Source organism: Heloderma suspectum, chromosome 3, assembly GCF_057233095.1.
Source record: "Heloderma suspectum isolate Gila_16-S chromosome 3, 16-S_ref, whole genome shotgun sequence".
Lineage (NCBI taxonomy): Eukaryota > Metazoa > Chordata > Lepidosauria > Squamata > Helodermatidae > Heloderma > Heloderma suspectum.
This window is the reverse complement of record NC_139460.1, coordinates 259,663,925-259,680,196: the sequence shown is the minus strand read 5'-3', so window position 1 is coordinate 259,680,196 and position 16,272 is coordinate 259,663,925. Positions and strand designations below refer to the sequence as shown.

General features: G+C 49.0%; 1 protein-coding gene across 1 annotated transcript in view; it reads left to right on the top strand.

The window, feature by feature from the left end:
- The window catches only part of PDZD7 (PDZ domain containing 7), a 50,839-nt gene that overhangs the window by 31,372 nt on the left and 3,195 nt on the right, over positions 1-16,272 (top strand). Inside the window, exons 10-14 of the mRNA XM_084846482.1 lie at positions 1,498-1,589; positions 3,214-3,305; positions 4,841-4,912; positions 10,049-10,654; positions 13,949-14,049. Of these exons, the coding sequence (XP_084702608.1) occupies positions 1,498-1,589; positions 3,214-3,305; positions 4,841-4,912; positions 10,049-10,654; positions 13,949-14,049 (963 nt within the window). The remainder of the gene's footprint in view (positions 1-1,497; positions 1,590-3,213; positions 3,306-4,840; positions 4,913-10,048; positions 10,655-13,948; positions 14,050-16,272) is intronic.

The following is a 16,272-nucleotide window of genomic DNA, read 5'->3' as shown; positions in this document are numbered from 1 at the left end:
AGAACATGCTGGCTGAGGCTGATGGGAGTCAGTGTTCAAGAACATCTGGAGGGCCACAGGTTCCCCTGCCCTGGGCTAGATGGACCTTTGTTCTGATGTGACAGTGCTCTTGCATCTTCCCTGACTCTGATTCTCCCTGGCACTCAGTTTGGTGAGAGTCCACAGCAGCATGAGGTTTGTTGTTCAGTCGTTAAGTCGTGCCCGACTCTTTGTGACCTCATGGACCATAGCACGCCAAGATCTCTGCTCTCTCCCAGAGTGTGCTCAAGTTGAGTTTTTTTGTGTAGCATTTCTTGCAACAAGACATTGATCGGTTGGTTTGCCTTTATCTGAGCCTGTCCTATGCCAGTGCCGCAGAGTGGGAAAAAAACATGTTAGAGTAGAGCAGCCATTCACCACAGCCTGGGTTAGATTAGCATGCCCAGCATTCGGACAATCCTTGCAGCATCCTGACAGTAAACCATTGAGGTCTTCCATTTCTTCCCCATTCGTGCAGGCCTTTGGGGTGCCCGAGTGACCACTAGAGGGAGCTCTGGACCAAAACATCCTTGAAACTCATGACCAGGAGTGCTGCTGGGAAGCCCAAGGAGGGAGGGAGGCCCTAATCTTCAGAGACCTTTAGCAGTGAAAAAGCGGGTAGGGAGGGTTGTGCGCAGGGACAACTAAAACTAGGCCAGGGGGAGGACTGCTGACACTCTGCAGCAGCCCTGAGTCACGTTCCTTTTTGCTGAGACAGTTTGATTGCTGCTGAGAACAGGATTATGATCCTTATGCTCATCTGTCAGGAAGTAAAAGTCATCATGTCTGCTCATAAGAGTTCCACGTATAAACTTACAATGCTGTCCTACACATGTTTACTTGGAATTAAATCCCTGCCATGTTCAATGGGGCTTGCTCTCTAGTTAATGGATTGGATCCGGACGTAGCCATATTTAAAGTAGATTTAGTCCTAACTATCTCAAGTCCCACTGATTTCAATGGGTCTGCTCTAAGTATGAATAAACCTGGATCCTGTCAATTCTCAGCCTGTGGAGAAGTCTTGATAGTCCACTGCCTGTCCCCCACCCTTAGACCCTGAAGCCAGGGCCAAACCACTGGGGAGGGGCTGTGGCTCAGTGGCAGAGCACCAGCTTTGCATGCAGAAGGCCCTAGGTTCAATCCCCAGGATCTGCAGGTAGGGCTAGAAAAGAATCTGGCCTGAAACCCTGGAGAGCCACTGCCACCCGTCAGTGTCGACAATACTGTGCTAGATGGACCCAGGGTCTGACTCACTATAAGGCAGCTTCCAATGTTCCTTTCCAGAACATCCAGACTCGAGCGGGAGGCACAGCCGCTGCACTCATAGGTGACCCACCTTTTGCAGGAGCTGGGCAGTAGTGTAGTAGTAGAGTGATGGGATGTCCCCTTGGCTACAGCAGGCAAGCTGCCCTTCCCAAACCCGACTGACAAGATGGGCCTCCTATGGGATCTCTGCTGATGTTTCCTTCCCCCACACAGTACATCCAAGAGAGTGGAGTGGAAGACCTGGTGAGGCCCCTGCTGGCAATTCTCGACCGGCCAGAGAAGTTGCTTCTTCTCAGAGATATCAGGTAGGAACAGGGAGGTAAGAGCAAGGAAGGCTGTGTCGGGGATGCAAGCATGACTGTGACTCTTTCTGGCATAGTACAGCTATATAATGCTGTGGGGAAGGGAAGAGGTTGGAAGAGCTGGGGATATTGAGCCTGAAGGAGATTTGGGGGAGACATGAAAGTGGTCTTCAAATGTTGGGCTCTCCTTCACTGGAGGTATTCAACCAGAGGCTGTACATCCATCTGTCAGGGATGCTGTGGTTGCATCCTGCATTGTCGATCCTGCATGGAGCAGGGGGTTAGACCAGACCAGGGGTGGGGAACCTCTTTCAGCCCGAGGGCTGAATTCCATCTTGGAAAAGCTCCCGGGGACCACTTTCCAGTGGTGGGCGGGGCCAAAGGCAAAGGGGCAGAGCCAATGGCAAAAGGGGGATGGGCCAAAAATACAAAAGGTACCATCATTGTGTAGCTTAAAGCTCTTATTGCCCGTCTCTAAGGCTTAGGAGAGGCAACTCAGCCGTTTAGAAGGTGGGGTGGGAAACTGCACAAAAGCCAGGAAGCCATCAAATGGATGAGGGAAAGGGGGTGGGGCTGGGAGAAGGGGGAGTGGCCATCTGCAGAACCCCAGGGGACCAGACTGGGAGCCCAGAAGGGCTGGATTTGGCCCCTGGGCCTGAGGTTCCCCACCCCTGGACCAAAGTGCCTTCCAGCACTATCATTCTAAGCTTGATAAGGGGACTTGCCAAAGTTGCTGCTCTGCATTTATATTCCATTTCGACTGTGGTGTTTACTTCTTGGCCAAAGTTGGTGTCATTGTGTATGTGGAAAATGCCTTGGGCTTCAAAGGGAAAACAATCTGGCAGCAATCCTACAGCAACAACACTGCAGCGTCATGCACCCCCCAATAACACTGAAGCTCAAATGACCTTATAGTGAGCAGCACAGGACAACCTAACAGTCAGACCTAGCCAATCTGCTGAGCAAAGAGATGCTTGTCACTTTGGGGGAGCGGGCAGCGCTGAAGGCTCAGCATTACACTGCTAGGTGCCCCCACTGCTGCCACCATAGCTTCCCTCCTCCATCAGAGCTTCATCACAGCCCAGTCCAGATGGGAGAAAGATTCTGTGTGTTTGCATAATAGGTATGCATAAGCATGTCCCATCTCTTCCTTCAGCTTAGGAAAATGGCTGGTTGATTGGCCGGGCTAGGATTGAAATTGCTCTGACCACTACAGCCTGGCAAAGAGGAGAGCAGAGGGGGGAGACCAACTCTGAGTTGGAATGCAGTTGTAGTAAGGCACAGCTGATGTAAGGGTGTAGGTCCAGGTGATGGATAGAACTATACAACTAAACACAAAGAGCCTGGTTGGGGGAACAGGCAAACACGGGCGGGCATACATGCTGGAGGGGCACATTCTTTGCTGTTCCCTGCTTTTTACTATTCTACAGCACCCTCCAGATGTGTTGGACAATAACTCCCAGCATGCTGAGGCATGCTGGGAGTTGTAGTCGAACACATCTGGAGGTGCCAGGTCGGGGCAGGCTGCTCTATATGGTTCTTAGAATATTTGCCATGTTCTTCCCCAGGAACTGCCGCGTTACATGACCTGTCAAGTGCTGCTTATTTCCTCTTTAACCTTTTGCAGGAGTGTGATTGCCCCCACGGATCTGGGCCGCTTTGACAGTATGGTTGTGCCCATGGAGCTGGAAGCCTACGATGCACTGAAGAGTAGAACAGGTGGGGAAGCAGCCAGTAGGGATCACAGATGGGAAAGGGAGGCTTTGCTCCCTCCCTGTCTCCTTTTATCTTCTGGGTATGATGGATTTGGGGATCTTGTCAATAGTCTCTTTTATTTTGTGGACGTTGGTTATGGGTGGTGGAAAACATTCCTACTGAAAAGGGTTGCCTTCAGGAAAAGAACATTTCAGTCTATTTATTTGTCCATAAAAGAAAATTTGGGCAAAGAAAAATCTGTCTCAGCTGAATCAACATTTCTTGCAAATCATCAGAATGTTGATTCTAAATGGCATGTTTGTATTTCCATTCAATGCTCCTTAACAAGCCAAACCAGATGTGATGCCCATTCACACAATTAGCAACTGGAATAAGGTGACCTGATTCAGATCAAGACCACAGCAGGGGGCAATGGGTTCAAACCCTGACTGTACTCCCCCAACAGAGTCCCCATCCAGACCAGATCAGCCCCTCTTCCACGCCTGCTAGTGACTTAAAAAAAAAAACCATTCCAGAGATTACTAGTTAGCACATGCAATTGCTACTTTCAAACTGACAAGCCCCCCTCCCATCTAGAAATAAGAACACACTCACACCTAAGGTGGATACTTACACATCACCAAAAGAAGAGGAAATGCACCCCCAAGAAAGAGGACAAAAGAGGATTCCGGTTTGCATAAAATTTGCATGTACTAATTTATTTGTGTAGATGCAAATTAAAAAATAATGAATATAATTTGAATTGAAATATAATACATCTCACCATAGTGGGGAAGACTGTGACCAGGTGGCCTGTGTGCCTCCTCAGTCTGGTGTCCAGGTGTTAACTGTTGATGGGTAACTTTAAGGCCCAGCTCTTCCTTCAGATGGTTCTTTATCTTGAAACTGGTAATAGGCCTGACAGCGCTTCAAACAGAGGACTGGCCTCTTTAAGTAGGACACCTAGCCACCCTACAACACCTTACTCCATCCCCATCCTCGACCTCTCTGATGATGTGATCTCCTCTCAGGCAGACAATGGTGCTATCCAGAAACTACTAATTACAGTGATTATCAAGGCCTGGAAAGGGTTTAATTGGAGCCCGTCCACCAGTGCTAGCTCCAGAACTTTGCAGGCTGGCCCTCACGGAAGGCACCCTTAGCGAAACCACTGAACCATGGAAGCAACTGGCAGGACCTGTGAGTGGAGAATTATCTCAAGATGCCTCTGCATTTCATGAGTGCTCCATGCTATATTGCGAGGAGGGTGGGAGTGGGCCCTTTGCCTACCTAGGGGCCCCAGGAAAGGGCCCGGTTTGCTGCCCTCTGCAGCCAGCCTATCCTGAGTGCCAACAGCTGAGCCTGGAAATTATGTAAAGAAAAAGAGAAGAAAGCATGATTTCCAGAGAGCCTTACGCTCTGGAAGGTGTTTTTCTCAAAAAATGAACCACTGAGGGAAAATAGCCAGGAAGCAGGGCCTCCTGTGGGAGTACCCAAAATCACTGTGCAAAAGAAAATGTAGGAGATAGATTCACTCACCGACTTTCCCGTGTTCACAGTGAGGCCGCCTGCTCTCCGCCCAACACAGCACGAAACACCTCCAAAGAGACATCTTATCACTCCAGTGCCTGGTGAGTCTTTGTGGCCGTCCTCCCACCCCCATGTAGTCCTTCCCATCACTCCCTCCCCAAAAGTTGAAACGTTTTACCTCTGACTGGGTGACTGTGACAGAAGACTTTGAATTTTGGAGGAAGCGATACAGATGGCATGAATGACCGCAACATTTCATTTGCATGCTGTGTTCTAGTTGCAGTGTTTGGATGTATGCACGATTTTGGAACACTTTGGCAGATGGAGCAAAGGAGGGTCGGAGATGCGAATAATCCGGCCCCGCCAGTTCAATGAACTCGGGCAGCAGGATTGTGAAAGGCCTCGCCCTCTACCCGACAGTACAGCCACTGCTCCCATGGAAGGGTAGTGCTGAACAGAGAGCCACTGATCAGACTTGCTTGAAGCCAGCTTGGACGAAGAACAGCACAGGGCTACAGAAACTATGACTGGTAGCTGACAGGGAGAGCCGTAACTGATTCGAGGTGGGGGGGCAGCCCTACCTTTAGGTAGAGGGCGGAACCTGCTCCAAACAGCTGATCTGGGGTGTCACGAAAAGTCAGCAAGTTGTTTAATACTTGAGGCACAGTCCTATGTATGTTTAGAGAGAAAAAGGCCTACAGGTCCCAGTGTGCCCCAGTCAGCATGGCTGGCTGGGGCATGCTGGGAGTTGTAGGCCTTTTTTCTCTCTAAACGTGCATAGGATTGCACCCTTAATTTTGTTGTTGTTCAGTTGTTAAGTTGTGTCCGACTCTTCGTGACCCCATGGACCATAGCACACCAGGCCTTCCTGTCCTGCGCTCTCTCCCGGAGTGTGCTCAAGTTCATATTCATTGCATCGGTAATGCAATCTAGCCATCTCATCCTCTGCCGTCCCCTTCTCCTTTTGCCTTCAGTCTTTACCAGCATCAGGGTCTTTTCCAGAGAGTTTTGTCTCATTAGGTGGCCAAAATATTTGAGCTTCAGCTTCAGTATCTGTTCTTCCAATGAGCAGTCAGGGGTGATTTCCTTTAGGATGGACTGATTTGACCTCTTTGCAGTCCAGGGGACTCGTAAGAGTCTTCTCCAGCACCACAGTTCGAAAGCATCAATTCTTCGGCGCTCAGCCTTCCTTATAGTCCAGCTCTCACAGCTATACGTTACTACTGGGAAAACCATAGCTTTGATTAGACGGACCTTTGTCAGCAAGGTGATGTCTCTGCTCCTTACTATGCTGTCTAGGTTTGCCATAGCTTTCCTCCCAAGGAGCAAGCATCTTTTAATTTCATGTTGAGTTTCAAACCAGCTTTTGCTCTCTCCACTTTCACCCTCAACAAGAGGCTCTTTAGATCCTCTTCGCTTTCTGCCATTAGGGTGGCATCGTCTGCGTATCTGAGGTTGTTGATAATTCTCCCGGCAATCTTAATTCCGACCTGTGATTCATCCAACCCGGCGTTTCTCATGATGTACTCTGCATATAAGTTAAATAAGCAGGGCGACAATATGCAGCCTTGTCATACTCCTTTCCCAATTTTGAACCAATTGGTTGTTCCATGTCTGGTTCTTACTAGGGATGTATGAAAGTCACTTACCTTTTCGCAGCTTGGCTTCGCGGTGGGGGGGAGGCGCTTCGCTTTTCCCCCCGAAGTTCAGGCAAAGGGGGGGGAGGCTTCCCGCCTCACCCGGCCGAAATTCAGGCCGGGGAGAAGCGCCCCGTCTCCCCGGCTGCGAAACAAAAAGTAAAAAAAACAAAAAAGACCCCGTATTAGGCTACGTGACGATTTATGTAGCCTATCACGGCTAGATTTCCAAAGTGAGCCGTGATAGGCTACGTAAATCGTCACGTAGCCTATCACGGGTGACTTTGAAAAAAAAAAAAGCACGTACGCAAATGGCGGCGGCCCATCGCCGCCATTTGCGTTCCTTATTTTGGCACGTCTAGTCTATGTAAAGATTTATGTAGACTACGGCGAAAATAAGGGCAACGCAAATAGCGTGCCCTTATTTTTGCCATAGTCTATGTAAATCTTTACGTAAACTAGACGTGCCAAAATAAGGAATGCAAATGGCGGCGCCCAAGGGCCGCCGCCATTTGCGTACGTGCTTTTTTTTTTTTTCAAAGTCACCCGTGATAGGCTACGTGACGATTTACGTAGCCTATCACGGCTGACTTTGGAAATCTAGCCGTGATAGGCTATTTAAATCGTTACATAGCCTATGCACGGGTGGGTGGGGGGTTTTTTACTTTAGTTTTTTTTTTTTGCAATGGCGGCGGTGGCAGCCGGTTGGGAGACCGGCCGCCGCCCCCGCCTGCGACGAACCGCCGCCGAACCGCCGCCGGGACCCGCCGCCGGGAGGGACATTCGCCAAAGGTAAGTCCCATCCCGGGGGGGCCAGAGAATTTCACTGCCGATTTCGGGGGGCTGAATGCGTTGGCGCTCGGCCCCCCGAAGATTCGGGGAGAAATTCTCCGCCATCCCTAGTTGCTTCTTGACCCTCATACAGGTTTCTCAGGAGACAGGTAAGGTGGTCTGGTACTCCCATCTCTTTAAGAATTTGCCAAGGTTTGTTGTGATCCACACAATCAAAGGCTTTAGCGTAGTCAATGAAGCAGAAATAGACGTTTTCCTGGAATTCTCTTGCTTTCTCCATGATCCAGCGAATGTTGGTGATTTGATCTCTAGTTCCTCTGCCTCTTTGAAACCCAGCTTGTACTTCCAGTAGTTCTCAGTTCACATACTGCTGAAGCCTAGCTTGTAGGATTTGGAGCATAACCTTGCTGGCACGAGAAATGAGCACAATTGTACCATAGTTTGAACACTCTTTGGCATTGCCCTTCTTTGGAATTGGAATGTAAACTGACCTTTTCCAGTCTTGTGGCCACTGTTGAGTGTTCCAAATTTGTTGCCATATTGAGTGCAGCACTTTAACAGCATCATCTTTTAGGATTTTAAATAGCTCAGCTGGAAGACTGTCATCTCCGCTAGCTTTGTTGTTAGTCATGCTTCCTAAGGCCCACTTGACTTCACTCTCTAGGATGTCCGGCTCAAGTTCAGTGACTGCACTATCATGGCTATCAGGGACATTAAGGTCTTTCCTGTATAGTTCTTCTGTGTATTCTTTCCACCTCTTCTTATTCTCATCTGCTTCTGTTAGGTCCCTGCCTTCTTTGTCCTTTATCATGCCCGTCTTTGCACAAAACGTTCCCTTGAGATCTCTGATTTTCTTGAAAAGATCTCTAGTCTTTCCCATTCTATTGTTTTCCTCGATTTCTTTGCATTGTTCATTTAAGAAGGCCTTCTTGTCTCTCCTTGCTATTCTCTGGAACTCTGCATTCAGTTGGATATCTCTTCCCCTTTCTCCCTTGCTTTTCGCTTCCCTTCTTTCCTCAGCTACTTGTAAAGCCTCATCAGACAGCCACCTTGCTTTCTTGCATTTCTTTTTCTTTGGGATGGATTTCGTTGCTGCCTCCTGAACAATGTTACGGACCTCCGTCCATAGTTCCTCAGGCACTCTGTCTATCAGGTCTAATCCCTTAAATCTATTCCTCACCTCCACTGTATATTCATAAGGGATATGATTTAGGTCATACCTGAATGGCTTAGTGGTTTTCCCTATGTTCTTCCATTTAAGCCGAAATTTTGCAAGAAGCAGCTCATGATCTGAGCCACAGTCAGCTCCAGATCTTGTTTTTACTGACTGTATAGAGCTTCACCATCTTTGGCTGCAAAGGACATAATCAATCTGATTTCGATATTGACCATCTGGTGATGTCCATGTGTAGAGTCGCCTCTTGTGCTGTTGAAAAAGAGTGTTTGCTATGATCAGCGTGTTCTCTTGGCAAACCTCTATTAGCTTTTGTCCTGCTTCATTTTGTACACCAAGGCCATGCTTGCCTGTTATCCCGGTGATTTCTTGACTTCCTGCTTTAGCATTCCAATCCCCTATGATGAAAAGGACATCTTTTTTGGTGTTAGTTCTAGAAGGTGTTGTAGGTCTTCATAGAACCAATCAACCTCAGCTTCTTTGGCCTCAGTGGTTGGGGCATAGACTTGAATTACTGTGATGTTGAATGGTTTGCCTTGGATTCATACTGAGATCATTCTATCGTTTTTGAGATTGTACCCCAGTACAGCTTTTCCCACCCTTTTATTGACTATGAGTGCTACTCCATTTCTTCTGAGGGATTCTTGCCCACAGTAGTAGATATAATGGTCACCTGAATTAAATTCGCCCATGCTTGTCCATTTTAGTTCACTGATTCCCAAGATGTCTATGTTCAATCTTGCCATCTCATGTTTGACCACCTCCAGCTTACCTTGGTTCATTGATCTTACATTCCAGGTTCCTAAACAATATTGTTCTTTATAGCATCGGACTTTCTTTTCACCACCAGACACATCCACAGCTGAGTGTCCTTTCGGCCTTGATTCAGCCACTTCACTCTTTCTGGTGCTACTTGGAAATGCCCTCTGCTCTTCCCCAGTAGTATATTGGACACCTTCCAACCTGAGGGGCTCATCTTCCAGCATCGTATCTTTTAGCCTTGTGATACGTTCCATGGGGTTTTCTTGGCAAGAATACTGGAGTGGGTTGCCATTTCCTTCTCCAGTGGACCACATTTTGTCAGAACTCTCTGCCATGACCTGTCCATCTTGGGTGGCCCTGCACGGCATAGCTTATGGCTTCACTGAGTTACGCAAGCCCCTTCACCACAACAAGGCAGTGATCCTTACTGTTGTTATATTTTTCCTGCCAGGGAAGGGGAGAGGTGCTTGTGGGATTTTCTAACTCAGGTACCAGAATAACTTGGTTGGACTTGGGTACTAAATACCTTGGCTGGGGGCGGGAGCATGGAGGTGGCACCATTTGTTGCTCCGCCTCAGGCAGCAAAATGTCTTGGGCCATTACTGGGGGTGGGCGGACTAATGTACACATCCAGACAAATCTCAGTGGAAGGTTGCAGCCAACAAAATTAAACATTTCTTATAATTTTCAATACCTGGGGCCAAGCATTGACTCAAAATCTGCATTTCAATCCATTATCCCAAGTTCACTTCAATGTGAATGAGCACTAGACCCATATCCCATGGTTTCCCCTGATTCTGAGCATTATCAGGACAGGTCTGCAAGGAAGGAGGGGTGATAATAACAGTCACATTCTGGGACTTTGGTTGTAGATTTCAGGGGCAGCTTCCTTCTGAAACCAGTGACCAATGAGGAGAAGGGGAAGGAAAAGGAGGAGGAGGAGACGGTTCTGGAGGAAGGGGTGAAAGGGTTGCAGCTCTCTCCCAGCCCCAGAAGGACTCACCCCCGTCACTACACCCCTCTTCCTGATGTGCCAGTGGATGCCTACACTCCCCACAGTGTCTCATCCTCAGCTGCTCGGGGCAAGGAGCCCCGCTGGATTCTAACTAAGCCCTCAAGAACATCAGCGAGCCCCTTCTGCACAGCGCCCACTCAGGAAGCATGGGCGCACTCTGTAGAGCAAGGGGATGGACGGCCCGGCAGAGGGAGGCCTCGCACGCCGAAGTTGAGCCACGGCAAAGCCACCGTATGGGGGCCACACGGAGAAGTCCCGCCTGCCAAGGATACCTTGTACTCCGTCATCAACAGGCCCCGCAGAGCTAGGCCCCTACTCTCGCAGCTCTTCAAGGAGGTCCCAGCTATGAGCCAGGTGGGAGATGGGTTCCCAGAGGGTCAGCTCCAGAATGGCCCCCATGAACGTAAGGAGGAGGAGTATGAGCTGGTGACCATCAACCTGTCCAAGAGCAAGCAGTCTCTGGGTGAGTAGAGGCTCCAGGTGCCTTCTGACTTTAGTGGGAATATGCATTCCTTGCAAATGGAGTAAAAAAATCCTAGCCCAGGGGTGCAGAACCTCATGCCCAGGGGGCCAGTCTTCTTTGTATTTTAGCCCTGCCCCTGTTGCCTTCGGCCCTGGCCACCACTGGAATCCCCAGCCCCCCAGAGATTCTCTGAAATGGCATTCAGCCCTCTGGCTAAAAGACGTTCCACACCCCTGTCCTAGCCCTTCCCCCTCTCAGCCCTAGCATTATACAGAGTGAGGCAGCTGCGTCAGGGAGCTGATTTGGGGCACCCTCAAAGGACAGCAAATCGTTAGCTGCTTCATTTCTTATCATTTCCATTTCTTCACCACCAGGGTGGAGGAGAGTCAGTGGTTTGGTTTGCTGCCTCAGGTGCCCAAGCATCTTGACCAGACTTATCATAGAATCATAGCATAGTAGAGTTGGAAGGGGCCTATAAAACCATCGAGTCCAACCCCCTTGCTCAATGCAGGTATCCATGTCAAAGCATCCCTGACAGGTGGCTGTCCAGCCTCATCTGGAATGCCTGAGGAGGGCACCATCTCTGGCAGCAAAGCATCTTGGGTCAGCCCTGGAGCATGACAATCTCCTACAACTTTCCAAGTAAACAGTCCTGAGTTGCACCTCTCAAACTGTGAGGAAGCGACAAGTCCTGGCTAGCAGAGTGAATAGATGAGATCTGAGAGGGCGGTTCATGGAATGCTGAAAATGGGTGTAGTGTTGTGCTCACACTTCAGATAGTCCTCCTTCAACCCCTTCAGTGACAGTGGTAACTGTTACAGCAGCCATCTCAAACCTGGGGCCCTCAGATGTGTTGGACTACAACCCCCATCATCCCCAGTCAACACACCCAGTGGGGCATGCTGAGAGTTGTAGTCAACACATCTGGAAGGCGTCAGGGTGGGGAAGGCTGCATTATGACATTAAAAAGAACATTAATTTGGCAGTATCATCATCATGTTTACCACCCTGAAGGTTTTATGGCCACACGTGGTGACGCAGAATGTATTTCACATTTCCCTATGAGAGTGCCAGTGCGAGCTGTCCCACGCCTAAAGTGGGAGAGCACAAACATGCCATTGCCACACGCCATTGCTGCCACCGTGCCCAACCCCTATTGCCACTGTGGCTCCCTCCCTCCCAACCTGTACCGTGGGTGATCTCCAGGGTCACCTCTCCCACAATGCCTGGCTCTGAGGAAGGAAGGACTTCTCAGAGCCAGGCATTTGGGCCTGGACAGCTCTCTGAAGGGTATGGCAATTACTACATTGGCTCAGCCACTTTCTCCACTGGTCCCCAAGTGCTCACGGTAAGGATGTCGGAGAAATCTGCAACAGTTTCAAATGAATTCAGATTTCTAGGAATCTGACCTGCAGATTCTGCAGGAGACTGGGGGGGGGGGGTTTCCATGACAACAGAAGGAGATGGAAGGAGAAGTCAGTTGTGGCTTACTGTCAGGAGTGCCCTAGCGGCATCTTTCAGTACACTCCAATAGCCAACTCAAATCACAAAAGGATTCTTTTCAAGGCTTTAATCCTTTTACAACTTAATGACTCTTTCAGTTGCTAATCACCACCAACTAAGCAATGAACAGCAGAGTAGCCTATGCTCTGAGTAGGCAGTTGATCCCCGTTTGAAGGAGAATCACTTGAGGACCCTGAACGTATGGGCTAGGCAGAGATCCTCCCTCTTTCCCTTGGGTCCACGGGAGGCAGCCATTGCTTGCGCGCCAAACAGGCGCTACGCCTCCTTTCCACGCCCTCCATTGCTTGTCGCTCCCTGCGTCTGCATCGCGCATCTAGCAAGCCCCCCTCCAGTGCTCTCTCACTGCCAGTGTCACTATCTATCTCAGGAATGCCGGCAGGAGGAATCTCTGCCAGCTGCTGTGCCTGTGAGGGATGAGCTGGCTCCTCTCCCATGGATTGCTGATCCTCCTCAGAATCAGAACTGCTCTGGGGTTCTATCGGCTCAGTTTCCACCCTGACACTTACCTGGATTTTTCAAGGAGCCAGCTTTGGTCTGCACAGAGCTCCACAAGCGAGTGTATCCCACCAGTAAAAGTCACTTCACAGAACATAGTTCCGGGCGGCAGGGGTGGAGTGAATGTCATCTGACAGGCAGCGGCTGCTCAACCAAAAAGAGAGGCTCTCCCCCCACACACACCTTCTGCTTTGATAAAATCCTGGGAGGTTTCCTCCCCTGTATCCACAGAAATCACTCTCTTTCTCTCTCTCCTCCCTACTTCCTTACAGCCACAATTATTATAGGAACACAGTGTTCTCACTGCCCTGCTGCAATCAATCGAAGCTTTGAAGCTTGGACATTAAGGCTCCCTAAATGCGTTATTTTGATTCATGGGGATCTCAGTAACTTCGGGAACGCACATTTCGGGAACAAGCCTTATTGACCACAATGGGAGTTACTTCTGAGTAGACACTCGTTTGTGCTGGGAAAGGAGGGGAAACAAAGGAAGGGGAAACCAGCCCCCTTTCTAACCTGATGCTGCTCAAGAACGAATTAGTTACTTCCAGTGGCAATAAACTAAACAACAGAGAATCACAGCTTGGGGAAAGCGCTTTACACTCTGTAGGGAATTACTGCTTTAAAATGTGTTATTTCAGTTGAGGGAGACCTGTGGTGTGTGCATTCAGGGGACAAGCCTCATTGAGCACAATGACAGTTACTTCTGAGGAGACACTAATTGGTTTGTGCAGGATGGCAAACACATGGACAGGAAACCCCCCTTGACCGGGTCATGGTGAAAGCCGCACCCCGGGACAGGGCTAGCATACCCGAGGTAAATATGGGGCGGGGGGACATACAACAACTATACCAGGGAGAAGCCGACTTAAGGAAAAGAATCAGACTTTAAGCAGTCTCAGGAAATCTGGTTTTTCCCTGATAAGGTTCGGGGTGGCTGCTGGATGGCCACGATGTCATGTATCCCTAATGACCTCAACACACAGCCAGCTCAGAGTAAATCACTGGTGGAAACACACACACACACACCAGCTTTTCTGAGTCGTGTGAATTTCATGGACATACAGAGTGGTTTTTTACTGGGGGGGGGGATTTGCACAAATGCGCATTTGCAAACCAGAATGAAATTTTCACACATCCTTAAAAAAAAAAATCTGATTCCATCAATGAGCGGACGATGGAACAAACAACGCCTGACATTCTGCCAAAACACAGATGGAATGGATTTAATGAAATCCATACGTGCCTAGCTGACAGCACCACTTTGTGTTCCAGGGATCAGCATCTCAGGTGGAATTGAATCCAAATTGCAGCCAATGGTGAAGATCGAGAAGATCTTTCCTGGGGGAGCAGCATCCACAAGCGGAGAACTGGAGGTAGCTGGAGAAGCAGGGAGGGAAAGAAAGGGTGACCTTCATGGGAACTAATCAGCCCCATCCTGCTGCCATAGGGGCCAAGGCACCTGCCTTCCTTGCTTCTCTCCTCTGCATCACCCATCCTATTCAAACAGCAGGGCAAAGCACTCATCAAGAATTGATGGTCCAGATGTTTGTATAATAATTATACATTCTTTGTCTCTCTGCTTGCTTGCTTGCTTGCTTGCAGCATACAGAGCTTCTGCCAAATGGCAAACAAACAATATTGCATCATTTACTCTATCCCCTTCCAAAAGGAATTGTGCCAGCTAAAAGTATAAAGCAGTTGCTTCAGAAACTCCACTGAGAGCTGGGATTTGCACAGCCAGCTCCCACCACCCCCTTGCCCAACCAGAGCATCCTCCCTCCTACTCCATACACTGGCAGAGACACAACTGGTCCAAGGTCACACAGGGGAGCCTGAATTAGAGTGGAGAACAATCCGTCTGCTCGCCTAATCCCCACACTCTTGCTTGGCTCTTCCCTCTCCTCCTCCCATTGAAGCAATCTGGCCCTGCGCACCACGATTCATGCAGCTTAATCCTACGCATGCTTACTCTGAAATAAGTCCTACTGAGTTCATGGGACCTTCTTCCCAATGTACTCATAGGACTGTGGCCTATATATGAAATTTCATCAAAGAGCCACTAAATTCACCTCTCTGTTCCTGTCACCATAAATTAATAAACTGCCTTCAGTGCAAACACCATTTCACTGTGCAACTAAAACTAACTGTGCAGAATCTATTGCAATTTGTAAGCTATCAAAAAATTTTAAAAAATCCAAAAAGCACAACACAGAAATGGGACTAATGGGTTTTCCTTAGAGAACAAAAAGTGGTTTTATTGTAGAGGGTTTTTTAAAAGAAAGATTTCAGCTGACCAAATCCATCCTCAGAAATGCATGATATGAATTCTGTAAGGCTAAAATCCTATACACACTCATACCTGAGAGTATGTTTAATTGAACTCTATGGGGTTTACTTCTGAGTAGATACGTACAGGATTGCACTGTCAATGTATCATGGCTTCGCCTTCTGCTAAGAGGAGAGAACTTCACTAGCACAACCTAGATCTATTTGTTTCTGCCTCAGCTGTAACCATGCTTTTATTTTTGAAAAAGCATCTTTTCCCTTACCTGGCAGGCAAGTTTCATGATACCTCCTCAAAACAGAACCATTTCATTGCAGACTGCACACCCTGAAATAGCTATCACGCAAATTCCATAATCACCCACAAGAATGGGTCACTAGATCAGAGTGGGGTGGGGAGGGGGGCAAAATCCAAGTTAACCACACTGATCATGTTTACAAGAGGGATCAAAAGTTTCTAAGGAGTCACCTACTCACATGAAGTGAGCTAATTCCCTGACTCCAAAAGAGCGCAATGGCGGCCAACTCAGGAATGCTTCCTCCCTCTTCTGCATGGGACAACCAATGTTGCATCATTCCTGCCGCAGCATAGGGGTTGCATCTCCCATTTGACACCCTAGCCCAACCTTCCTTGTGTCATTCTACCCTTTTAAAATGATCCCCATCCCACTGACAAAACCAGTCTCATTGCGCTTTGTCCTATAACGAGACCAGGGGCCCAGCGACATGCATACACACACACATGCGCATGCACACACACACCCCGCATTGTGCCATTCAGGGTCCCCCGCGGTTCAGGGCGCTGTGCGGCATTTCACAGGGCCTCTGTAATGAGGCTGGGCACTCACAAAGAGCCATTGTGGGCCTTGGCCAGCCTGCCCGCCCACCAGGCAACTTTTCATCTGTCCCCGGGAGCAGCTGTAATTAGATTTCCCCTTTGGTGGCCTCTTCGCTTCAGAGGCTGTGGGCCCAGCTTGGCAGGTGGCTCTGATAAAAGCCTAATTGTCCCTGGTTGTGGCACCAGAAGGAAACGACTAAAAAGACAGGTGAAACTTCTCCACCAATATTAGCAGATGGGGCTGAAGGCCTACCACAGGGGTGGGCAACCCAGTGCCCGCCAGATGTTTCGGACTACAACTCCCATAACCCCTGGCCATCGGCCATGCTGACCAGGGCTGATGAGAGCTGTAGTCTGTGGGAAGAGCTCCTGTCTGCCAAGCAGACATCAACTGAGGGGAGGAATGGGTCGGGAGGAACACTCTCCCCCTTTCTCCATCTTGGTTCTTGCTTTATACTGTACACAAAGATCATAG